Consider the following 25,831-nt stretch of genomic DNA (forward strand, 5'->3'; position numbering starts at 1 on the left):
TGCTGCTGCTGATGGGGGTGGATATGGAGATGGCTAAATGGTGGTGATGATAGTGGTGATGATGGTGGTGGTGGTCACTGGAAGACAATTTAGAGACCTTGCTACTTGCTTGGATTCCTTTAGGCATTGCTCTGGATATGAGAATGGCATTATGGTGGAGAGCAGAAAAGTGTGCCAAGTTGTGCCGCCTTCTTTCGCAAGGTGACTGCAGTTTTGTTGAAACCTGGACCCCAGCCATCCACTTTCTGAAAGGAAAATTCATTGGCCACAATCCATCATACTGGTTTGCTGACTCAGAATCTTTGATGATGAGCACTGAAATTAAGTGATTACATTGTTTTTTTTTCTATTTTAAGCGATATGCCTTCCTTCTGGGCTTAAACAGTAGAGTCAAGTGAAATGGTCAGGGGAAATAGTTTTTAGTCAGAATCAATTTTCTCTTGATGACTAAAGGGGAGGGAGGGCGTGGCTTGAAATTTGGTCAAGAGGATCCACATTTTGCCTTCTGCCTCTCTGCAGAGTAGCAGAGCACTGGGGATACTGAGGGTGAGAAAAGGGGAGCAGGACCTGTTGAAATAAGAAAAATATTTCTCTCTGGCCGGATTTAAATAGTGATAATGTCACCTGCTTAAAACACCCAGCCCTGCAATGGCGCATATCAGGTATGATGCAAATGGACTTCTCATTCCCTTTCTCACACAGGATTGTCATCCTGGGGACCTGGGGGCAAGGACTTACCTAAAAAGAGGAGGAAACCAAAACAGGGTGCACCAAACTTGGTGAGATTGTGGGTTCAGAAATGGCTTGAGGGAGGGAAACTATCCTTTGCCAAGTGCCTACGGACTGCCAAACATATGCTAGTGCCTTCATATTGATCCTGACAGTAGTCCATGAGTTGAATTTATTAGGGCCTAATGATTAGGCAGACGAGGAAACCAGGGCTCAGAGAGAGGAAGTGGCTTGCTCCAAACCAAGGAATTAATTCAAGGCGGAGCTAGCATGAGTCAGGCCTTTATAAGCCCCCAGTCTCTATACTCTCTACTATACAGACAGCCCTGTGTGGTCGGATGCTGGGAAAATGGAATATTGAGAATGAGACTGAGGTGTGGGAGAGCCAACAGCTCTGATCCCTCTTCCTTTATTCAACTCAGGGCCTTACGTTCTCGGAGGAGCCACACTTAGGAGAGCTACATCTGAGCCAGCAACACGTGGGGTGGAGGCAGGGTGGGCAAGAGAACAGCAGGAGGGCACAAGGTGAGACAAGGAGGTGCTCTGAATTTCCTCCCCACCCAAAGCCTCTTTCCCCCTCTTCTCACCCCCAGGCCCTCTATGGCACATCAGGGGTGACGCTGAGGCCCCTGTGTGAGGAGCTGGGAACCTCCCACCCCAGCCACCCAGCTCTGGTGTGAGCTCAGCTCTAAACTGTCTGGTGGGCCAGGCCTCTTCACAGAGACCCAGAGATTACCTTTTTATAATCCCAGGGCCTCATGACTCAGGGGCCATAAGCTTTTCAAGCACGTAGGCAAATATTTAAGCCCTGAGAAGGAAAATATATTCTCTCCAAAATGTGATCAGAAAAAACAAACAACAACAACAACAAAGAACCCATCAAAATTACCATAATATGTGTGTAGCCCTAGTCCAGTGGTCTGCAAACTGTGGCTCGAGAGCCACATGAGGCTCTTTGGCCCCTTGAGTGTTCTAACGCCACTTCTTCAAAATAGACTCGCCCAGGCCGAAAACCGACTTCTGCGCATGGGCCATGAAGTTTCAATAGCACTGTGTGCACCTGCTCGTGGTATTTTGTGGAAGAGCCACACTCAAGGAGCTAAAGAGCCGCATATGGCTCGCGAGCTGCAGTTTGCCCACCATTGCCCTAGGCAGCTTGGCTCAGTGGATAGAGCATTAGCCTGCAGACTAAAGGCTCCCAGGTTCTATTCCGGTCAAGGGCACATACCCAGGTTTGTTTCCATCTCCAGTAGGGGGCGTGCAGGAGGCAGCCAATCAATGATTCTCTCTCATCAGTTCTCTCTCATCATTGATGTTTCTATCTCTATCTTCCACTCCCTTCCTCTCTGAAATCAATAAAAACACATTTTAAAAATCTTCTAAAAATTCTTTTAAAATATTAATATGTGTTTAAATATCTACAAATGCAACATTATGTCCATCAGTCATGGGCAACCCAAAGCAATTCTTAGCTAGCTGTAATAGATATTGTTCAAGTTATAAAACAAAGGGGATAACTGACTCTTTCCCAAACTCGGAATTATAGAAGTCCTTTCCCAGACTGTTGTCGCTGTCAATGGTGTTTGATGGCGGGAGCGGCTGCCTGCGCTTGTCAGCACCGAGGTGGGTCTCAGGCTGCACAGGCCTTTGAAGGACTCTGCTGGCCTCGCAGTGCAGGGTCCTTCCGGTCACAGCGGAGGCCACAGAGGAAGGACTGCAGCTGGCTTTGGGCTGGAACTGGGCATCACAATCCCGTAGGCAGGGACGTGGCGGGAGGCCGCCTGCCATCAGCAGGCGTGGCCCCTTAAGAAATCCTGGGGAAGGGCAAGGGCAAGGCCGCCACTGGCTCCTGGAAACCAAAACAACCCTGGTTCACTGGCTCTGCCCGAGCGAGGAGAGCAGGGTGTATTAAGGTGACCAGACATCCCGCTTTTGGTGGGACAGTCCCGATTTTTATCAATTTGTCCCGTGTCTCGCGGCATTTTAAGAAAGCCCCGATTTTTTTTATTTTTTTATTTTTTTAAGAATCCTAATTGTTAGAAATCGGGACTGTCCCGCCAAAGGCGGGACGTCTGGTCACCTTAATACATGTTCTGATATGGGTTTTAACAACTCCCTCTGGCTGCTGCTGTGTGGGGAAGGGGCTGGTGGTGGCCAGCCTGGAGACAGCAAAACTGGGAGGAGAATGTAACGGGGCCCAGGAAAGAGGGGACAGGGGTCTGGCCTGCAGTAAAGGCAGCGGGGACAGAGAAAAGGGGATGGGAGTTGAGAGAGGTGCCCAAGAAATGGCCGGACTTTCCAAATATCGGACTGTGGAAAGTGACAGAGAGAGAAGAGTCCGGATGACCCCAGAGTGCTGAATTGGGAGGGGGGGAAGGGGAAGGGAGGGGGTTGCCAATGGCAGCTAGGGAACGCAGGAGGAGCCAGTGTGTGGCATTAGGTCAGTGTGTGGTATTACGTAGGCTCAAAGGGCTTGTGGGATGTTCGAAAGAAACTGTCCAGGAGGTAAAGTGACAACGTGGCTTCATAAGGTGGGCCCAGGTGAAAAGACACAGATGAGGGCACCCATCCAGGTCAGACAGAGCACACGTCTATTTCCTGGGAAATATATTGGCTCCAAACTATTATATAATCGAGGGGGAAAGGCAACATCAAAATTCCAGGATACTCTCAAAACTCCTTAATTTAATCACATCTGCGAAGTCCCTGTTGCTGTAGAAGGCAGCATTCGCAGGCTCTGGACGCTAGGATGTGGTCATCTTTGGAGGCTGTTATTCAGCCTATGGTACGCGCCCATCGAGCACATCGTCACCAGAGCATGGAACGCCTGTCTGGTCCAAGCCCCAGGCTCAGGATTCTCCATCCTGACCAGGCCAGAGGAAAAGGAGCTCTTCTCCACCAGAGCCAGTAGAAGTACATCCTTCAGCTATCTCTGTAAGCCCCCTCTCAGCTCTGCCTGTTGTTACCTGGGCTTCTCCCCAAGCCCTGGCCTACCCTGCCCTGGAAAGCAGTTGATCCTGCCCACAGTGTCTCAGAACGACCACCAGAGGGAGCGCCACCAGAGGAAGCTGGTGCGGGCTGGTTTTCTCCTTCTCCACTGGTCTCTCCTCTCCCCCTCCTCCCTTCCTTCCTCCTCCCTTCAAAGCCCTTGGGAAGAAGAAGCGCACAGGCTCCCACCCACGCTCTCTCTCCCTCCTGGGAGCACGTCCAAGCCTTTCTCCTCTCCCTTCCCCTCGGTCGATTTGCATGTGACGCTTTTATTAGTATAGATAAGCCAAGGGCAAGATGCAAGCCACCAGCCAAAGGCGATCCCGTAGATAAGGTGTTGCCTGAGGAGACAGCTGTCCTGGGTAAAGGCCACACACTTCCTCCTCTCTCTCCTCCCGCTGGCTGAGCTCTGGGCACCAGGACTCAAAGGTTTCTTCTAGGAAACAGGCTCCTGCCGGGCGGGCGGGGGCAGGCAGGCCTGTGGGCCCGGCTGGGCGTGGCAGCCTCCTCCCCCACGAACGGACGCTTCTACAGCCTCTGCCAGGAGCAAAACCCTCTGGGTGCCCTGGAGCACGGTGGTACTCGGAGCCTCCGGAGCCCGCCGAGGAGCCAGCATGGTGGAGTTTGCGCCCTGGTCCGTGCCCTGGGAGCGCAGGCTGCAGACCCTCTCCGTCCTGCAGTGGGTCTTCAGCTTCTTGGCCTTGGGTAAGGCAGGCTGGCCCTGGGGACGGGGGAGACCCGGTGGGCACTGATGGTGGCAAGACATGGTCCCTAAGGGGGGGGGGGCGGGCGGGCGGGGGGGTGGGGGACTTGGCTGTGCTGAGTCCCTGCTGGAGGCCTTGGAGGGTAGGGTGGGTCGGTTGTGGGCACCGGGTGAGGCAGAAACCATCACCTGTGCCTTTGGACAGGTTACTTCACTTCCCAGGGCTGTGGATTCCGCCTCAGCGTGAGGACCGAGCACCTGCCTCCTCAGGCTGCCTGCCGGAGGTGTGGGGAAGATTCCAGGCAGTTCTGGGAAAGGGCCCCTCAGGCTGCTCAGAGGGGATGGGTTTTCTTCCTTCCTTTCCGAGAGAGAGCTGGAGGCGGAGGGAGAAGGGGATGGGAGGGGGCGTAAGCAGGGTGGGGGGAAGGGAACAGGGAAAACAATCAAACAGGGAGGGAATGTGCAGGATGAACGTGGACTGGAGGGAGAGTGTGTTACCAGGTAAAGGCGGGTAACTGACCAGCTGGGTGACCTTGGTGGACCCGTGACTGACCTCTCCAGGCCTCTATTTCATTCACCTGCATAACGGGGAATAACCAAGTCCTCTGCTACCTGGAGGACTAGCGGGTCTTACCGGGCTCTTGTGGGATGAAATGAAGAGGCGCGTTGACTCTGCCCGGCACAGGCCTGGCTGGGCCCTGGGCTGGACTCACACAGGAGAGTCCGTTCCCTCCCCCACCCCCCACGGCGAACACATCTGTTACGGCGGGGAGGCCACAGCTGCCCAAATGTCAGCTCTGCCGAAGGGAACATTTCCGAGGAGGGCCCAGGACGGAGGGCTGGGAAGAGAGGTGACAGGGAGGATGTGGATTCCTCATTGCATCTGCTGCCACCCCCAGGACGGCGCTCAGTCCAGTCACACCCACCACTGTCCTGGGGTTAAAATACGGACGGACTCTGCATAGGTTGGTCAACAGCCATCACACACACACACACACACACACACACACACACACACGCTGCCACTCCCACCAGGTGTGTTCTCAGAACCTCACAATTCTGCCGGGGATTCACCGCCAGCAAAGCAGGCACATAGGTACTGCCCCTCGCATCACCCGTGCCTTTGGGCAGGCTACTTCACTTTCCTGGGCCGTGTCTCCCATCCGAACGGTCGTTAAACATTGTATATACCCTCGGTGATCCCCACGACACAGGGGAGCCAAGACACGGAGCGCCTTCGATGCCAAAGGTTGTCGAGTCCTTAAATAACTTCAGTGTCAAAGGTTGTGGGTCCCGAGCGCCTCCTCCTGACACGGCAAGAGGGGAGCAGAGAGAGGGCAGAGGGTGTGGGAGGAGGTGTGGGCTCGGAGGCTGTGGGAAAAGCATGGGCAGGGAGGTCGGTTCGGTGCCCAGGGCAGACTGTAAGCGCTGGCTCCCGGACAAAGGGCATTGGGGCCCAGAGGCAGGCAGGTGCAGCCGAGGGATCGCCCGAGATAAGGAACCTCGTACGCGCGGCTTGCCTTGCGTGAGCTTTGTGAGCACAAGTGTGTCTGGCTGGCGGTGCCCACCCCCGGCTCCACAGGTAGCCCGGGAGCCTGAGAATGTCGGGAGCCGCAGGGAATTCTCAGTCACCCTGAGCCTGGAGGACGAGAGAAGGGACAGCTGAGAAAAGGGATCTGGGCCCCCAGGTGCCAGGAGTAGGAGGCTGTACCTTTCCTTATCCCTTATCCTGGGGGCAAAGGAGAGTGACAGGGTCTAATCTGCGTGTTAAAGGGCCCGGTGGCTGCCTGCTGCAGAGTTATCTACAGTGTATGGGGTGTGGGGAACCAGATCAACGGCAGGAGCGGCCACCATCTAGATCACGGCTTACCCACAGGCCAAATCCAGCCCACCGATTATTTTTGTTGGTGTTGTTTGTTTCTTCCACAAACTTTGATTCCAATTTTAATTCATTAATCAACGCATTCCCCCCACCTTGACCCCCTCCACCCTGCTCCCCCTCCAAGTGATTGTATTTGCACAGTCCATGAGGTTAAGGATGGCTTTTGCATTTTTAAATGATTGCACGTTATTTTATTTTTTAAATCTTTATTCTTGGAAGTATTACATGTCCCTCTTTTATCCCCATTGACCCCTTCTAGCTCACCCCTGCTCCCTGCCCCAGGCCTTCACTGCCCTATTGTCTGTGCCCATGGGTTAGCCATATATGCATACAAGTTCTTCGGTTGATCATGGCACACACACACACCCCTCCCCCAGATTCCCCAGTGTAGTCTATGCTTCTATGTCTCTGGATCTATTTTGTTCATCAGTTTATTTTGTTTGTTAGATTCTACATATGAGTGAGATCATGTGGTACTTGTCTTTCTCTCACTGGCTTATTTCACTTAGCGTGATACTCTCCAGGACCCTTTATGCTATTTCAAAGGGTAAGAGATCCTTCTTTTTACTGCTGCATATTATTCCATTTACTGCTGCATAAATGTTAACACAATTTTTTTATCCACTCATCTACTCATGGGCACTTGGGTTGTTTCCAGATCTTATATTATAAACTAGAGGCCCAGTGCATGAAATTTCATGCACTGGGGGAGGGGAGGGGTGTCCCTCAGCCCAGCCTGCATCCTCTCACAGTCTGGGACCCCTCGAGGGATGGCCAACTGCCACTGGGAGCGGGCCTAATCTGGCAGTTAGTTAGACATCCATCTCACAGTCTGGGACCACTCACTCCTTACCGCCCTCCTGCAACTGAGGCAGGAGAGGCTCCTGCCACCACTGTGCTCGCCAGTCGTGAACTGACTTCTGGCTGAACAGCGCTCCCCCTGTGGGCGTGTGCTGACCACCAGGGGGCAGCTCCTGCATTGAGAGTCTGCCCCCTGGTGGTCAAAGCACATCATAGCGATTGGTCAATTTGCATATTAGGGTTTTACTATATAGAATTGTGCTGCTATGAACATCGAGGTGCATACCTTCTTTCTGATTGGTGTTTTTGCATCTCTCTGATGATCAGTGAACTACTTTGAGCGTTTTTTCATATGTATCTTGGCCATCTGTATGTCTGCTTAGAGAAATGTCTATTTAGGCCCTTTGCCCATTTTTTTAATTATATGTTTGTCTTCCTTTTAAGTTGCATGAGTTCATTATATATTTTGGATATTAACCCTTTGTCAGATGTATCATTGCCAAATATGTTCTCCCATACAGTGAGCTCCCTTTTCGTTTTGTTGATGGTTTCTTTTACTGTGCAAAAGCTTTTATTTTTATATAGTCTCATCTGTTTATTTTCTCCTTTATTTCCTTTGCCAATGGGAGATGTCTGAAATTTTGCTACCTTTAGTTTCTTCTAAAATTTTTATGGTTTCCCAACTTACATTTAAGTCTTTTATCCATTTTGAGTTTATTCTTGTGTATGGTGGTCTAGTTTCATTTTTTTGGCATGCATCTGTTCAATTTTCCCAGCTGAAGAGACTGTCTTGATTCCATTGTATATATACTCTTGCCTCTTTTGTCAAATATTAGTTGAGTGTAATGGCTTAGGTTGATTTCTGGGGTCTCTGTTTTGTTCCATTGATCTGTATGCCTGTTCTTGTCTCAGTACCAGGCAGTTTTGATTACAGTGGCTTTATAGTATAACTTGATGTCTGGTATTATAATCCCTCCAACTTTGTTCTTCTTTCTCAAGATTGCTGCAGCTATTTGGGGTCTTTTTTTGTTCTATATAAATTTTTGGAGTATTTGTTTTAGATCTGTGAAAATATGCTATTAGTATTGTAGTAGGGATTGCACTAAATCTTTGGGTTGCTTTGGGTAGTATACACATTTTAATGATGTTAATTTTACCAATTCATGACACAGTATATTCTTCCACTTGTTTATGTCTTCCTCTATCTATCCTCTATCTATTTTTTCAATATCTTATAGTTTTATGAGTACAAGTCTTTTACCTCCTTGGTTAAGTTTATTCCTAAGTATCTTAAAAATTTTTTTTAAATAATTTTTTATTGATTTTAGAGAGGAAAAGTAATGCCGGTGTGCATTTCTTGGCATCTAGAAGGGGTTCAGGAATCTGAAAAAGCAGCTGTGTGTGAACTAATCAAGAGTACAGAGATGAAACATAATTTTAGAAGGCATTTGGGAGCCAGAGGAGCTTGACTGAAGAAACCAAGTTCTTGCCGAAACCAGTTTGGCTCAGCAGTAGAGCGTCGGTCTGCGGACTGAAGGGTCCCAGGTTCGATTCCGGCCAAGGGCATGTACATTGGTTGCAGGCACATCCCCAGTAGGGTGTGTGCAAGAGGCAGCTGGTCGATGTTTCTCTCTCATCGATGTTTCTAGCTCTCTATCTCTCTCCCTTCCTCTCTATAAGAAAATCAATAAAATATATTTTTAAAAAAAGAAAGAAAGAAAGAAAGAAACCAAGTTCTCCTGTCTCTCTGGACCCCTTGCTTTTTATTAATACAAATTGTCCTAAAGCAAGGTAGATGTACATATCAAAGGGTAAGGTTTGGAATACAGAATCCATTGTCAGATTGGAGGAACTACAGGTGTTGGCCAGGAGGAGGCAATAACATGTAGATTGAAATGTCAGCTGTCTGGCAGCAAGCAATCATTTATGCATCCTTTTTAGGTTTGGGGAAATGCCCTCAGCCATCTCCAGATGATTCAGCCCTGCTGACATGCTGGATTTTGCTTCTGGCAGGATATACATATATATATATATATATATATATATATATATATATATATATATATATATAGAGAGAGAGAGAGAGAGAGAGAGAGAGAGAGAGAGAGAGAGATCGACGATGAGAGAGAATCATCAATCCACTGCCTCCTGCACGCTCCCTACTGGGATTAAGCCTACAAATTGGACATGTACCCTGATCGGAAATTGAACAGTGACTTCCTGGTTCATAGGTCAATGTTTAACCACTGAGCCACGCTGACCAGGCCTAAGTATCTTAATTTTTTTTGTAGCAATGGTAAGTGGGGTTATTTGTTTAGTTTCTCTTTTTGAGAATTCATTATTGGTGTATAAAAAAAACACATCAATTTCTGGATGTTGATTTTTGTATCCTGCTACATTGTCAGTTCATTTATTAAATCTAGTAGTTTTTTTGGTGGAATTTTTAGGATTTTCTATGTACAATATCAAGTCATCTGCAAATAATTAGTGTTTTACTTCTTCCTTTCCAATTTGGATGCTTGCTTTGGCTAGGACTTCCAATGCTACAATTACAGCCAGCATCCCTGTCTTGTTCCTATTCTTAAGGGAAATGGTTTTAGTTTTTGCCCATTTAGTATGATGTTCACTGTAGGTTTGTCATATATGTCCTTTATTATATTGAGATATGCTCCTTCTATTCCCACTTTGCTGAGAGTTTTTATTAAAAAATGGGTGTTAGAATTTGTCAAATGCTTTTTCTGCATCTATTAATATGATCATGTGATTTTTGTCTTTCAATTTGTTTATATGATGTATCATGTTTATTGATTTGTGAATATTGTACAGTCTTGCATCCCTGGAATGAATCCCACTTGGTCATGGTGTATGATCTTTTCAATATATTGCTGGATGTGATTTGCTAATATTTTGTTGAAGATTTTAGCATCTATGTTCATTAGGGATACTGGCCTGTAATTCTCTTTCTTTGTAGTGTCTTTATCTGGTTTTGAAATTAGGATAATGCTGGCCTCATATAAAAGAGCTTGGAAGTATTCCTTCCTCTTGAATTTTTAAAAATAGTTTGAGAAGTATAGGTATTAGTTCTTCTTTGAATGTTTGGTAAAACTCCCCTGTGAAGCCATTTGGACCAGGTCTTATGTTTGCTGGGAGTGTTTTTATTACTGCTTCCATTTCCTCAGTGGTTATTGTCCTGTTTAGATTTTCTGATTCTTCCTGAAATCAACTACGGTAAAAACACTCAAAAACATTCAAACACATGTAGGCTAAACAGCATGTTATTAAACAGCTAGAGGCCTGGCCTGCGATCAGGGCCATCTCCCCCAGCTGCTCAAAGTCGGCCCTGCCCCGCCAACCCCCCACTGCCACCCACCCCCAGTTCCCCTTTTGTCATGGAGTGATCGATGCCTGACAGCTCGGGGAAGGGACTGAGAGGTGGTCAGTGTGCCTCATAGTGACTGGTCCAGTAGTCATTCTGGTTGTTCTGCTGTTAGGGTCAATTTGCATATTACCCTTCTATTATATAGGATGAATGGGTTATCAATGAGATTAAGAAAGAAATAAAAAACTTCCTGGAAACAAATGGAAATAAACACACAACAACCCAAAATCTCTGGGATATAGCAAAAACAGTTCTGAGAGGGAAGTTCATAGCACTACAGGCCTACCTAAAAAAAACAAGAAAAATTAATAATAAACTATTTAACCCTACAACTTAAAGAATTAGAAAGACAACAACAAGAAAAGCTTAGAGTAAGTGGAATGAAGGAAATAATAAAGATTAGAACAGAGATAAATGATATAGAGACTAAAAAATTTTTTAAAAAATCAATGAAACCAAGAGCTGGTTGTTTGAATAGATAAATAAGATTATGAACCCCTGGCCAGACTCATCAAGAAACAAAAATAGAGGACCCAAATAAATAAAATCCGAAACAAAAGTGGTGAAGTAACAACTGAACACCACCAAAATACAAAGGTATGTGAGAAAATACTATGAACAACTATATGCCAACAAGCTGGACAATGTGGATGAAATGGACAAATTCCTAGAAAAATGCAATCTTCCAAAACTGCATCAGGAAGAATGAATAATAGCATTTTTAATGCCTGTATGACTATGTAATATCCTCTAGTTTGCCTCTTGAGCTGAAAAGTCCAAAATACTTACAATCAGGCTCTTTAAGAAAAAGATTGCCAACCCTGGTCTAAGGAGGCCAGCAGTGGGTGGAAAGAGTGGCCTCTTTCGAGAGATACTTAGGAGATCGGGTCCAGAGGGCAGGATTTAAAGGCTGGCAGGAGAGTAAGGGGGGGGGGGTGCGAAGGGGGGGAGCGGGGCGGGGGAAACACTGCACATTTAATGAACAGCTGGTTCGCTGTGGAGTTAGCGGAGGCGTTTTCGGGAGGGGTGAAAAGTGGCTGGAGAAGCCAACTAGGACCTGGCTCCGAGGACTCAGGTCCAGAGTCACATACTCCCTCAATGGGTAACTTCTTTACTGTCTATTTCCTTTCCTCTGTAACTCACACCCTGCCCCAGGAAGGCATGCTCCATGTCTTTGGATACCATTTATTTTGAGTGAGATCTTGTGATTCTTGTCTTTCTCTGACTGGCTTATTTTGCTAAGCATAAGGCTCTCCAGTTGCTCATTCGTTTTTCTTGCCTTGCGACCTTCCTCCTAGCTGGTTGGGCTCAGTGGATAGAGCGTCAGCCTGTGGGCTGAAGGGCTGTGGGCTCGATCCCCAGTGGGGGGTGTGCAGGAGACAGCTGATCAATGATCCTCTCTCATCATTGAATGTTTCTGTCTCTCTCCCTCTCTTCCTCCTGGAGCTGTGGGCTGGACGGGCTAGGGCGGCTGGTCTTGGGTGTTTCCTTCCTCTCAGACCTCTCACGTGTTTCCCTCCCCAGCTCAGACCTGCGTTATAGTCTTCATAGGCCTCCTGTTCACCAGATTCTGGTTCCTCAGTGTCCTGTATGCAACGTGGTGGTACCTGGACCGAGAGAAGCCATGGCAGGGCGGCAGGCGCGTCGAGTTCCTGAGACGCTCCGTCGTGTGGAGGTACATGAAGGACTATTTCCCCGTCTCGGTGAGTATTAGGGCTGGCAGGGCGAACGGGTCCCACTCCTCCTCGGGGAAGGTGGGGCCCTGTGTGCAGTGGGAAGAGCTACCACCACTGTGCACCATGGGGAAGAGTCCAGCCATGGTTCCACACCTCTGGGCGTGTGCAGCCAATTGAGGACTGATGAATGCACAGGATTTGAAAGAGCTCTGTGGGGCCTATCATGGGGCCCACATATGTGTCTTGTAGGTGTGAACCCCTCTGCAGCCCAGGGTTGGGTGGAGGGAGATAATAAACTCAGGGTCCTAAGCGACCACCTACTCCTCATGTCATCACATGAGACACTGACACCCAGAGGGACAAAGGTATGACCGAGGCCACACAACAAGTTTTTGTTTTGTTTTGTCTTCACTGGTTTTAAAGTCTGTGCACTAACTATGGGTATAGGAGAAGGGGAGTGAGCCCTGAACAGGTTCTCTCCTGCTCCTAGCTCTGGGATGCTATGGGGTCCTTGGGTTGGGCCTTGCCCCATTCTGAACCTCAGTTTCCCCATGTATCCAGTAAGCAGACTGATCTCTCCTGCTCTGAGTGCCTTGAATCTCTGACTCTGACTCAAGGCATCTCATGAGCTTCCTGAACAGTTGACCCTGGGCCCAAAGATTAGTCCTGGGTGAAGCACATCTCTGGATTCACAGACCCTTCAGCTTCTTTACTGAAACCCAGACCGACAAAACCCTGGATGTAAGCCGCTGGGCGGGACTGTGGTATGGCCCAGATGAGAGGATCGGGAAGACAAGGGAACACAGAGAAGTGCCAGGCAGGGACAGTTGGCTCTTCTCTGGAAACAGTAAAGAACAAAAAAAGGTGTAGAATGTGGTCTCTGGAGCTAGATGGACTAGGTTCTAATACCAGTTCCACCACCCACCAACTGGGTGACCGTAGGGAAAGTTACAGTCTCTCTGAGCCTCAGTTCCCACACTGGTAATGTGGAGATGATGCCACCTACATTCTTGGCTGCATTCTGGGGTTCAATGAGACAGGGGATACAGTGCCTTGTAGGTTCTCAGTAAACTACTGGTTGGGATTATTTTGCCGAGTCAGTGGGGAGTCTGGGAGGCTTGGGCATGGCTGCAAGTCTGATAGCCCAGAGCCACTCTGCTTTGACCTTCGCAATGCTTGGCTTCTCCGCCTCCATCCAGATCCCCACCTCTTCCTGTCCCTCCAGGAGCCTGTTCTCCAGCTGAGAAAGGGGAAGGAGGGAGGAAACAGCCTCCCTGAGGTTAGACTGCCAGCACTCCTGCATTGCTCCCAAGAGTCCTGAGGCCCAAGAAGAACTAGCAAAGGCTGGACAACAGCTGGGGTACAGGAGCTCCTAATCCCCAATAAGAAGGTCCTCCTGGGCAAAGGACAAGGGTGGGCAGGGCAGGGTAGGGCAGGGCAGGGCAGGGCAGCAGGGCAGGGGCTGGGCAGAAGGCAGGAAGTTGGCCAGCAGAGACTTCCATGCTCATGTTGAAAGGCAGAGTGAGTGGGCAGTGCTGAGCTAACCTGAGGGGCCCAGGTGGGGGTGATCTTCCTCACCCCCTATATCCCCTTCCTCTGCAGTGTGTCCTTCCAGGATATCTTCATCAAAGGCAAGCAGGGCTTGCTGGGTCCTAAAAGGAGCCATGGGCATGTCCTGGGCAGACTCCCTTATCCCCACTCAGGATTTCTGAGCTTGACATTCTGCATTCCCTTCCCTCCCTCTCCTCCTCCCAGGCCAGGGCTTGCTCTCCTGTTCCAGGAAGGTCAGAGTTTCTATGGGAAAGTGCGGCCTGGAGCTTGGGAGTGTATGCGGACAGCAACGTCCAAGCCAAAGAAACCTAAAGCAGGTCCGGGCCTCGGGGCGGGGGTGGGGGGGAGCTTTGTGGAGTCTCACTCTGCGGTCTCCCCGCTCGCTGTGCGCTGAATCTGTAACCAGACAACCAATGGGTCTGTGAGCCATTAAGCAGACACAGGGTTGAATCATAGTTGAGCATTTATTCCAATACCCCCGGCAGCATGGGAGAGCAGCAGGTCATCCTCAGAAATCTGCTCCTCCTTCCCTTCCCCCCCTCATAAACCAGCTGCTTATATTGGGTAGAAGCACAAAGATTACATGGGGAAGTGGGCTAAGAGGGCAAATGGGCAGTTTACAGGCACAGGAAGGGCTGAGGATCTCCTAACCTTCCTAAGGCCGCGGCCCTTTCATACAGTTCCTCGTGTCGTGGTGACCCCCCAACCATACAATTATTTTTGTTGCTACTGTTAATGAATCGTAATGTAAATAAATATCTGTGTTTTCCGATGGTCTTAGGCGACCCACAGGTTGAGAGCCGCTGCTGTAGAGCCTAAGACCACCGGAAAACACAGATATTTACATTACAATTCATTAACAGTAGCAACATTACAGTTATGAAGTAGCAACGGAAATAATGTTATGGTTGTGGGTCACCACAGCATGAGGAGCTGTAGGAAAGGGTTGCGGCATCAGGAAGGTTGAGAACCACTGCTCTAAGGCTAGTGACATGCAACGGTCTGGGGATAAGGGCTGGTGATTCTGGTTTCTGCAACAGGAATCTTCCCCCGAAAACAGGCCACTCCAAATGGGGAGGATGGACTTCCTTTCCGGGTGAGCTCCCAGCTCCTGAGTGCAGCTGTCAGCCAGGGTACGGTGCGCCTTCTTTAATCAGAATAGAACAATCAGGACTAACGGAGCATCATTAATATTCCTTACAATTATAGCTGGTTCCCCCACATTATATTTCTGTCTCTTTCAAAGCCCGAGCTCGCCAGGCCACCTATGGCTTCTGAGCAGCAAGCCTACTGTTGAGTGTGAATGAAGTAGAAGGTCACCTGGGGATGAGGCTAAAGCGTTTTGCAGGGACAAGGTAACAGAGGCCCCCGAAGACCATCTGACAGAACCGGGACTCTTCCGCTGGAAATTTTCCAGGAGGATGTCATCCAAGGGCCCACAAAGGGTAGCATCAGGCTCTTGGCACCTAGAGCCGCTGCCATTGCAGGCATGGCAGAAAATGATGCTGAGGTGGCTCTTAGCCGATCCTACCCCAGCCAGGTAGCTCTCAAGGCGGCTTTCTCAGCACCATTGGCATTTGGGGCTGAATGAGTCTCTGCTGTGTGTGTTATGTGGGGCAGGGAGGGTTTCTGATTGACTTCACCCTGGGCTCCTACCCACTAAGATGCCAATAACACACCCCTCTACCAGTTGTGACAGCAAAATAATGTCTGTAAACATTACTAAATGGTCCTCTGGGGGGAGAGGGGCTGGGCAAACTGTCCCTGGTTGAGAACTGCTGCTCTAGAGCCAGTGGGGTGTCTCCTAGACTCCTCCAGACCTGGCCCTTCTCTCCTCCTAACGATCTAAGGCCTGGCCACAGTTGTCTTTTTATCTGGGCTCTTAAAATGTTAAAGAAAAACAAACAAACAAACAACAACAACAACAAAATAGCCTGGCCGGCATGGCTCAGTGATTGAGCGTTGACCTGGGAACCAGGAGGTCATGGTTCCATCCATGGTCAGGACATGTGCCTGGATTTCAGGTTTGATCCCCAGAGGCAGCCAACCAATGAGTCTCTCTCATCATTGATGTTTTTATCTCTCTTTCCTTCTCCTTTCCTCTTTGAAATCAATAAAATATTTTAATTAGAAAAAAGAGAGAGAGAGAGAGAGAGAAAGATGGGTCTGGGCAGACATGATAGAGTCCCTTGCTGTCCTCCCTCCCGTCCTAGGTCCAGTTGCCTCTCCCGGGAGCCTGTGCAGGGTATAGTAGGCAAAGGCCTTGGGATTCAAAGTAGGAACACCCCTGGGAGAACTGAAAGCATGTTTGCACCGAGACTTGTACCCAAGTGTTCGTGGCCACATTATCGGAAATGGCCAATGGCCATTGAACAGACAAAGAAAATGTGGTCTATCCACACAATGGCGTAGTATTCAGTCACAGAAAGGAATGAAGTGCTGAGACAGGCTTCCACATCGATGAACCTTGAACACATTCTGTGACGTACAAGAAGACGGCCATAAAAGGCCACATGTTGTATGATTCCATTTATATGAAATTTCCAGAAGCGGCAACTCCACAGAGACAGACCGCAGTGGCTGCCCGGGGCTGGGGGAAGGAGAATGACCGCTATGGGTGTCTTCCTGGGGTGCTGAAAATGCTCTAGAATTAGAAGTGGTGATGGTTACACACCTTTAAGTATATTAAAATCACTGAGTCACACACGTCCAAAAGGTAAATGTGATGGTATACGAACTACAAAAGTAAAGAAAAGTGACCACAGAGCCTAGCAACCTGGCCATTCCCTTCCCCAGCTGTCACTGCCTAGCAGCAAGCCCAGGCTGGGAGCACATGTGCCCACAGAGGGCCTTCCCCAGCCAGCCTTCTCTTCCTGGCCACCCTCCCTGCCCCTCAGAGACCTGCGGGAGCGAGCAGAGGACACAGCCCCTCACACACCTTCCCTCTCTGTGCTTAGCACACCTGAACCAAGTAGCAACTTTGCCAGAGAGACATCATCACTGTCCTGCGGAAGTCAGAGGGGAAACTGAGGCGGGGCCAGGGTCATGTCATGGGCCGGGGCCAGGACCTGGATCTCAGGACTCCCGCTCAGTGGAACCCAGGCGCACATCAGAACGGGGTCGGGCAGGGGTTGGCTGATCAGCCTCACCCGTCCACAGTCTCCTTCTTTCCTTTCTTCATTTCTGTCACCCACCGAGCATCTCCTCTCTTTCAGGCCTGCTTCAGGGATTTAGCAATGCCTCACTGGGTGGCCTCTGATCTCAAGGTCCTCACTGTGATGGAGGGGTATTCCTGGGGCACAGGAGGACAGGTGGAAGAGGTCCCGCCCAGGAAGTCAGCAGACCCGTCTCAGTGGGCTAGCGACGCCCCTCAGTGCACACACTTGGCCACGCACCTTTAGATGCACGAGCAGATCTGGCACAGTTGCCTAGACAAGGCCCTCACACTCACAGGGTAGCTCTCTACACACAAAGCCTTATTATGAAGGGGATAATCATCCGGTCACTTGTTGATTTATTTTATTCATTATCCACTTAAAGTAGGTAATACATTCTCGTTCAAAATTCGAAAGGGACACCTCCCGTCTCCCCTAGTTCTTTGCCCAGAGGCGACGGTGACAACCAGTGTTGGGTGCATCCACATACAAGCACATACCGGTGGCAGTCTGCAAGCATCATCCTGCCCATGGCTGTTTCCTCTGACAGCCAGCTGCGGCCGGCTTCCCCGAGAGGGGCGGGAGGAGCTGTGCCACACTTGTCTGTGGCTGCACAGGGGCCCATTATGCAAACGTCTCGTGATCTGTCTGAAGGGGCCCTGTGGATGGACATGTGGGTGGGTGTCGAGTTTTTGCTGTTACAAAAAACAGTGACGCTCCAGTGTCCTTGTGCAGACGTCATATTGCACAAGCATGAGAAACCCTGTAGCTAAACCCCTCAGCAGTGAGGTTGCTGGGTGGGTGGAAAGGTCGGTTACGTTTTTGGAGTGGTGATAGATATCGCCAAATCACCTTTACGGAATTGTACACATTACCTCCCCTCTAGCTGAGAAAGGGTTTATGAGAAAGGCCTTGCATGCAGGGAGCGAGGGCTGTCTTTAAAGAAACACCACCGACGGGGTTTCTGAGGAGCTCCTTTCCCATCGAGGTGGTGAGAAACCTCTGGTTGTGTGTCTATTTCGGCATCCAATAGATGCCCACTGCCTCCGGGGAACAGCTCTGCCCTTGTCTGGGAGGCAATAGTCCCTGCAGCCTTTTTGCAAAGGGTCAGTGGTTACCCGGAGGGCACACTGTGGTGGGGGTGAGGGCGGGGAGGCGGGGTGTGTGTGTGTGGTGCAGAGACCAAGTCCAGGTCAGGGGCAGGAGAAGCTGGATGAAGCAGAGAGGCCCAGGCCCCCGTTGCTGCCCCCAGATCCCTGCAGGCTGCTCTGAGGGTGGACAGCATGGACTCTGGGGCCTCAAAGGCAGCAATTAAAACCCTCAGGGCATCTCCTGCTGAGCGTTTCAGCTTAATGATAGGATGAACTCTGACCCCAGCAAAGCTGAGCCAGAGTGAACCGAGCCCTCCTCACCCAAATCTGGTGATGCAGACTGTAGGGCCCTGGCAGTCCTATCAGGGAGCCTCCTGCGGAGGGTGGGGGTGAATGGGGAAGGGTACATGTGGCTTCAGGGCCTTCTAACTCTGGTGGCTGTGGCTCCTGGAGGCGGGACACTGGGGTAGGCCCTGCAGTTACACGCAGTCACTGCCCACAGCGAAAAGCTTGGCAGCGCAGCCACATCGCAGCCTGTTCAGTAAGCAGCCAGAGCAGCATTTGTTAACTCAGTCCCAGCCCCTCTCTAGCCACCCACTTCACCTGGAAACTGCTAAGGACAAACGGCTCTCCTGTCCCACCCAACCTACAATGCCTGGTGGTCCCTGCTGCACCCTGCAGGCTGCAGGCCCGAGCAGACCCAGGCAGAGCCGCCCGTGTCCAGGGACAGAGCGGACAGAGGGCACTGAGGGTCTGGCGTGAGGGGAGCAGAGAGCCACGGGTGAGGTGCGAGGGGAGGGTGTGCCATCTGGTCTGCAACAGGCATCCTCTCCTGGTCTTAAGTGCCAATTTTCTTAAATTGAGTTTTGTAAAATGGGGTATTCCGGCATGGTGGCGCCCCCGTGTGGCCATCTGAGGTCTTCTAATTCTATCCCTTCACATAGCAGTCTTGGTCATGGCAGGGCACCCTCAGACCTGAACTTCTCAGCAGTCCTGGGAGGGAGGGGAGACGGGGCCAAACGTCCCCACTTTACAAACGAAACGCCTGGGAGGGAAGCAGTTTGTCCAAAGCCTCAGGTGCGAGTCTGAGACACAGCCGGCACCTGGAGAGACGCCCCAGGTGCATTCAGCATCTCCATCTTCCTGAGAACCAGAGTCTCAGAGATGGGGAGTGATGGGCCCAAGGTCAGCGTCAGAGTGGGGGTGCAGGTCCAGCTCTGGCTCATGGGATCATGTCCCCACAGCTGGTCAAGACCGCTGAGCTGGACCCCTCCCGGAACTACCTCGCGGGCTTCCACCCCCACGGGGTCCTGGCCGCCGGAATCTTCGTCAACTTGTGCACTGAGGCCACGGGCTTCTCGAAGCTCTTCCCCGGCATCCGCCCCCACCTGATGATGCTGAACCTGTGGTTCCGCTTCCCCTTCTTCAGGGACTACCTCATGACTGGGGGTGAGTCTTTCCCACCGGGCAGCCAGGTCCATGAGGCTGCAGGCACGGGAGGAGGGAATCTGGGGGAGGGCGACCAGGAGTTCCGTACTTCCTCCGAGAGCATGAGCAGTGGAGGAAGGAGGCTAGACTCAAGGAAGCACTTCCCACAGCACCGTAGGGCAATGAGCGTGGCGAGGGGCTTAGGCATGGGGGAAGGCTCAGGCCCAGTCCCCAGGAACGCCCAGCTGGAGTGGGAGGGGTGGGGTGGGGGACCGGCCTCTGGGGGCACTCTTGGGGATCTCTTTGCTGGGCCACATCCACCCCCACAGTCCCTGCCCCTTCACCTAAGGCAGTGTTTTTCAACCTTTTTTGGGCAAAGGCACACTTGTTTCATGAAAAAAATCACGAGGCACACCACCATTAGAAAATGTTAAAAAATTTAACTCTGTGCCTATATTGACTATATATAAAGTAATTCTCTTGAATAGGAATCAAATAAACACAAAGAAAGTATTTTATAATTACTTTATTATGAAATATTAAGTAAACAAAATAGTGAAAAATTATAAAATTCTTGTCTTGTCTGCACCTACGGCACACCAGGCAACATCTCGCGGCACACTAGTGTGCCGCGGAACAGCGGTTGAAAAACGCTGACCTAAGGTGACCAGACGTCCTGCTTTTGGCGGGACAGTCCCGATATTTAACAATTTGTCCCACGTCCCCCTGCGTTTTTAAAAAGTCCAAAAGATTTAAAAGATTCTTTAAAAAAAAAATCAGGACTGTTTTAAAACGCCGAGAGATGAGGGACAAATTGTTAAAAATCGGACTGTCCCGCCAAAAGCAGGACGTCTGGTCACCTTACCTTCGCCCCATCACTGACCGCCTCCCTCTCCCCTCAGGGCTGGTTACATCGGACAAGGAGTGCGCGGCTCACATCCTGAACAGGAAGGGCGGGGGCAACCTGCTGGGCATCATCGTGGGGGGCGCCCAGGAGGCACTGAACGCCAGGCCCGGGGCCTACAAGCTGCTGCTGAGGAACCGCAAGGGCTTCGCCAAGCTCGCCCTGATGCACGGGTACCTGGGGAGAGGGCTCTGGGTTCCGCTGGAGATCAGCGAGGGTTTACTTTGGTGGGAAGACGGCAGAGGCTGATGGAGTTTCTATTTGGGCAGGGAGACTTCTCAGTCCGTTCACAAACGCACAGGCTGTTGTGCTGAGACAAGTACTGTCTCGCTGCCAAACACCCAGAAAGGGTCCCAGAATGGAGTCTTTGGGGTCCAAGGGCCTGGGTGGGAAGGGACATACTGCCCAGGGCTGGCCCTAGGTCCGAGACCTCTGGGATGTGGGAGCCTGGGGTTTGGGGCGTAGCGCAGGGCTGTTCTCTGACCTCGGAGCAGCCGTGAGGAGTCGACGCTGGCTGGAGCAGGCGAGGTTTTCCTACAAAGCTGTCAGATGATTTCTATCTGGGAGAACTCTGAAGCATTCTATCGATAATCTATCCATCATGGTGCCCCTGGGAGGTGGTGGCTCTGAGAAGGGGCCCTCAGGACCTGCCCAAGGTCAGAAAGCAAGGCTCTGGCAGGTCCGGGAGACCACCTGGGCCTCCTACCTCTGTCCTCTGCTCCTGTTCCTGGTCCCGCGGGAAGCGAGGGGACCAGCGGGCGGGCCTTCTTTGGGGCCTCCAACGGGCCTTCTCTCCACTGTCTCTCTCTCTCTCCAGGGTACCTCTGGTGCCAGTCTTCTCCTTTGGGGAGAACGAACTCTTTGACCAAGTTGAGAACTCTCCTGGCTCCTGGCTGCGTTGGACCCAGAACCAGCTGCAGAAGGTCATGGGCATTTCCCTCCCACTCTTCCACGGCCGTGGCATCTTCCAGTACAGCTTTGGCCTTTTGCCCTACCGCCGGCCCATCGCCACCGTGGGTGAGCCAAGACCCAGGCTGGGCGGGGGGAGGGGGCAGCTCACGGGGTAAGGGGCCGGGCTGTGAGCTGCCAGGGGCTGGGCCAGGCACATCTTTGCCCTCACGGAGCTCACAGTCCAGAGTCCCAGGCGTCTTCAAACTACGGCCCGCGGGCCACATGCGGCCCGCAGAGGAGTCTGATCCGGCCCGCCAGGTTTTTTGGGCAGTGAGCGCAGCCGAGGTGTTACAGTAGGAATTAGTAGTTCATAGAGTCCGGCCCTCCAGCTCTCTGAGGGACCGTGATCTGGCCCCCACTTTAAAAAGTTTGAGGACGCCTGGAGACCGTGAAGCAGACACACAAGCAGACGACCCCGACATGAGGCAGTCTGGGATGAGAACCGGGACGGATGAGAACCGGCACAAAGAACAATGGTCGCTGCTGGTTACTGAGTGCCCACTGTGCGCCAGGCACAGCACGGCTCCCTTACGCACAGTGGCTCAGTTTCTCCTGACAACCTTCGAAGTAGAGACTGTTGTCCCTATTTCATTGATAGGAAGCAGGCTCAGAAAAATAACTTCAAAAAAAAAAATCACACTGCCTTTGACTAACGACGTTGAGGTTTGAATCAGGATCGGTTTGACTTTTTAGATATATTTTTATTGATTTCAGAGAGGAAGGGAGGGGGAGAGAGAGACAGAAACATCAATGATGAGAGAGAACCATGGATCGGCTGCCTCCTGCACGCCCTACCCCCCCCCCCCCCCACTGGGCGTGTGCCCTTGGCCACGAACCTGGGACCCTTCAGTCCACAGGCCAACGCTCCATCCACTGAGCCAAACCGGCCAGGGCGGGTCAGAGAAACAGGGTTTAATTCTGACCCAGAAGATTAATAGGCTTCCTGGAAGAGGAGGTACAAGGAAAGGGCAGCCCAGCAATCAGCAGGCCTGGGTCAGCGCTGGGGGGTTTTCCTGTAAAGAAGGGCATGAGCTTGCCGAAACCAGTTTGGCTCAGTGGATAGAGCATCAGTCTGCGGACTGAAGGGTCCCAGGTTCGATTCCGGTCAAGGGCATGTACATTGGTTGCGGGCACAACCCTGGTAGGGGGTGTGCAAGAGGCAGCTGGTCGATGTTTCTCATCGACATTTCTAACTCTCTCTCTCTCCCTTTCTCCTCTCTGTAAAATATCAATAAAATATAAAATAAATAAAATAAAATAAAAAGAAGGGCATGAGCTTCAGAGCCTGGACGTAACCTCAGGTGCTCCTGCTATTGGGACACCTCATTCGCTTTCTTCTTGGATTCCAACCAGGTTCCTCTGACAAGGCCCGGAGAGAGAGGTCCCTTCATCTCCTCCCTCCATTCATTTATGTGGTTGGCACACACTGCGAACCCCATACCTGGACTCTCCCTGTGCTGTGTGGCAGTGTTTTCGTCAACGTTAGTTCTGCTGCTGCCTCCAAAGCTACTGCTAAGGGGAGGAGGAGGGGAGCTGCCTTCTCAGCCCGGCAGAACCAGAGGGAGGAGGTTCGTTGGGGCCTTCCTGACTCCTCCCTCGAAGGAAGGGGGCACTGCAGCCAGCATGGAGGGAGAGCAGGAGGGGGGGGGGAGGGGGGGAGCTGCCTGGGCTGCAGGCCCGCCTCATCCTAGAAACGACAGGCGCTTCTGAGCACGGCATCTTTGGCTCCCAGAACCATACGGCCCGGAGGATAAGAGCACATCCCCGGGCACTGAGTCTTCCTGGCTTTGCTGACCTTTTGTTGTTGTTGTTTTGTTGTTGTTGATATTTCTTTCCCATTGATTTTTAGAGAGTGGAAGGGAAAAAGGGAGAGAGAGAGAGAGAAGAGAGAGAGAGAGAGAGAGAGAGAGAGAGAGAGAGAGAGAGAGAGAAGGAAACATCAATGTGAGAGAGAGAAACATTAATTGGTTGCCTCCTGCACTTACTCCACCAAGTCCAGAGATTGAACCTGCGATCCTTCAGTGTGCAGGCCAACACTCTAACCAACACTGGTCACACCAGCCAGGGCTTGGCTTCGCCACCTTCACCAAGTTACTTAACCCCTCAAAACCTCGTGGCCTCATCTACCAATGGGAATGATAGCAGGTTCTACCCCCAGACGATGATTACAAGGATTAAAGGGGATCGTGCATGGAAAGCACCTGGCACATTTCCAGGCATTTTGCAATGCCAGCTGGTGGTGATGTCATAACCTCTGAATCTTGGAGTTGCCCTAACATCTTAGAATTCATCACTCGAAATAAAGTGGAAAGGGGTGGCAGTAGGAGTACTTTCCTGCCCCTGGACCCCTGCTCCAGCTCACCCCCCACCTCTGTGTCTTGCAGTGGGGAAGCCCATCGAGGTGCAGAAGACCCCGCAGCCCTCGCAGGAGGAGGTGGACAAGCTGCACCAGCACTACATCGACGAGCTGTGCAACCTCTTCGAAGCCCACAAGCTCAAGTACAACGTCCCCGAGGACCAGCACCTGGAGTTCTGCTGAGCGCCTCCCCGGAGGAACGGGATGCTCCCAGGGGCAGGGCTGGCCTGAGGGAGCCCCGTGGGAGGCGCTATGATCTGAGAAGGCTTCCTGGAAGCATCATCCCTGAAACACCACCTCCAGAGTCTTCCTAGCCTCCTGCACATCCAACCCCAAGTCACAGCTGACGACGTGGAGGGGCGACCAGACTCACCCTGGGACACCTGTGCAGGTTCTCCATCTCCTTGGTCTGCTCCGCCGGGAGATGGGAGAGAGGGCTGGAAGAGAACGGTTTGTGTCCTCTGTTGTAGCGGCACTCATTGGACAAAGAAGAGAGAGCAGCGACCGGTTATCAGGTTTTCCTTCCTCTGCCTTGAATGACAGTGAAAAGGAAGCCGCCAGCTCCAGCCCTTTCTCCTAGCTCCCTCACCTTACACCCTGGACATCCCAGCTCCTCCCTCCTGAGCTGGGTGAGCAGAGCTGTGCTCTGCCACTGGTGGTGTGGTGACAGGCAGGCCTTCTCACCCTCCCTCTGAGCCTCGGTTTCCCTGACCGAGTAAGATGGCCTACGGGTCTCAGCTCTGACATCACACAGGCTGAGAGCTCCCCGAGGTACCTCTTACTTGTCCTTTGTAACGTCAGCCCCTTTGTCTGAGCACAAAGAAGGGGGCTCCATGAACTTTCATTCAATAAATGAAAGGGTTTTATGTTAGCCTTCCTCTCTTCTTCTCTTCCTCTACACTCCCCAGTGCACAGGGATTTGACCCCCAGCCTGGCCCTGTCTCATCTTCCCAGAAGGTGAATCTCTGGTCTCAGATTGGTCCAGAGAAGGTCACGTGCATCTGTCAGCCCCCAGCATACCGCCTCGGGCCCTGTTCTGTTGGGAAAGAGGGGAATGGGTGGGCTGAGACACAGGGCAGACCAGGACAGAGGACGAAGACCAGACGTGAAGAGTGGGTGTTAGTATGTGTCTGCAGGGGGATGAGGGGTGAGCGGGGACCGATGCCTGGCGGAAAGAATTCTGGACTCCCGGGTTTGGGACAGACGTGGAGGGGCAGGATGGCTGGGTAAAACCAGTCCTTGCGAATCCCCCTCTTCCGCCAGCAGGGAAGCAGGCTCTTTCTGCCAGGAGCAGGTCATGCCAACAGACACACCATGGCACCTTTGGAGAAGTGTAAATAAATTTGGGTTCGAATCCTGGCCCATCCCTTTTTAGGAACTCTGGGGCAATCACCTCCAAACCTCCATTCAGTCATCGGGAAAATAAGGATTACCATATCACCTCCGGTGTTGTGAGCATAATGAGATGCTGTTTTGAGATGGTAAGCTGCCCGGTGTCCTGTCGGGAGTGACGCAGAGCACGTGGAAGTGGGAGTCAGGTGATGAGAGTCCCTGTGTCCCTGGGAGGTGCCTGATACCCTGGGAGGAAGAGTGTGTCCGGGTCACAGGAAGGATAGAAGTGCGGAGCCGGGAATGACGATCTCCAGCCAGGGGGAGACTTGGAGGAAATGGCAGGGGCAGGGCCAAGGAGAGAAGTACCCACCCACCGGAGTGAGCTGCTGCAGATGGTGAACCACTAGAGAGCACAATGGCTGGACACGGAGGACCCCTGTTCCTCCCAGTTCTGTGGCCCGGCGGTGGCTCTTCCCCATCTTGCCCGGCTCTCATGTAGCTGCATTCGGCGGTGGGTAGGCTGGGCTGGGACCGCTGGGGGGCTGGACCCACTGGGCCTCTCTGTGCCGATGTGGGCACTGGGCCTCACTCCAGACTGACCCATCTCTCAGCATTCAGTGGGGGCTGGATTGCAAAAGAATGAGAGCAAGATTGCAAAGTCTCTTACGTCCCAGGCTGCACGTGTGCACACAGCACCTCACTGCCTTCTGTCCGTCAAAACAAGCCCTGAGGCCACCAGATTGAGGGGAGAGGAATAGAGTCCCCTCCTCATGGGAGGAGCAGTGACGTCACTGTACAAAAGGCTGGGGACACACAGAGGGTTGGATAAAAGAACAATTTCTGAGGCATGTCTGGGTGTGGGGACGCACATGGGAAGGTGCACTAAGCCAGGCTGGGCCGGAAGG

At 51.6% G+C, this 25,831-nt stretch overlaps 1 protein-coding gene across 1 annotated transcript; it reads left to right on the top strand.

Annotated features, from left to right (window-relative positions):
* Nucleotides 1–4,209: 4,209 nt before the first annotated feature.
* MOGAT2 (monoacylglycerol O-acyltransferase 2) lies at nucleotides 4,210–24,465 on the top strand. Its single transcript, XM_036427761.2, has 6 exons — nucleotides 4,210–4,422; nucleotides 12,007–12,185; nucleotides 19,200–19,404; nucleotides 20,286–20,460; nucleotides 21,105–21,304; nucleotides 23,623–24,465. Exons 1-6 carry the CDS (start codon nucleotides 4,332–4,334, stop codon nucleotides 23,775–23,777), a joined length of 1,005 nt encoding a protein of 334 aa, XP_036283654.1. The 5' UTR covers nucleotides 4,210–4,331; the 3' UTR covers nucleotides 23,778–24,465.
* The last annotated feature ends 1,366 nt before the right edge of the window (nucleotides 24,466–25,831 follow it).

The sequence above is a fragment of the Pipistrellus kuhlii genome, unplaced genomic scaffold (assembly GCF_014108245.1).
Source record: "Pipistrellus kuhlii isolate mPipKuh1 unplaced genomic scaffold, mPipKuh1.p scaffold_m20_p_9, whole genome shotgun sequence".
Taxonomy (NCBI): Eukaryota; Metazoa; Chordata; class Mammalia; order Chiroptera; family Vespertilionidae; genus Pipistrellus; species Pipistrellus kuhlii.

What these genes read in the sequence shown, in the direction of transcription:
- MOGAT2 (XM_036427761.2), top strand. Translation starts at nt 4,332, where the DNA reads ATGGTGGAGTTTGCGCCCTGGTCCGTGCCCTGGGAGCGCAGGCTGCAG. An exon ending in AGGACTATTTCCCCGTCTCG is followed by an intron (nt 12,186 to 19,199) that starts GTGAGTATTAGG and finishes ATGTCCCCACAG; the next exon opens with CTGGTCAAGACCGCTGAGCT. An exon ending in CCGGCCCATCGCCACCGTGG is followed by an intron (nt 21,305 to 23,622) that starts GTGAGCCAAGAC and finishes TGTGTCTTGCAG; the next exon opens with TGGGGAAGCCCATCGAGGTG.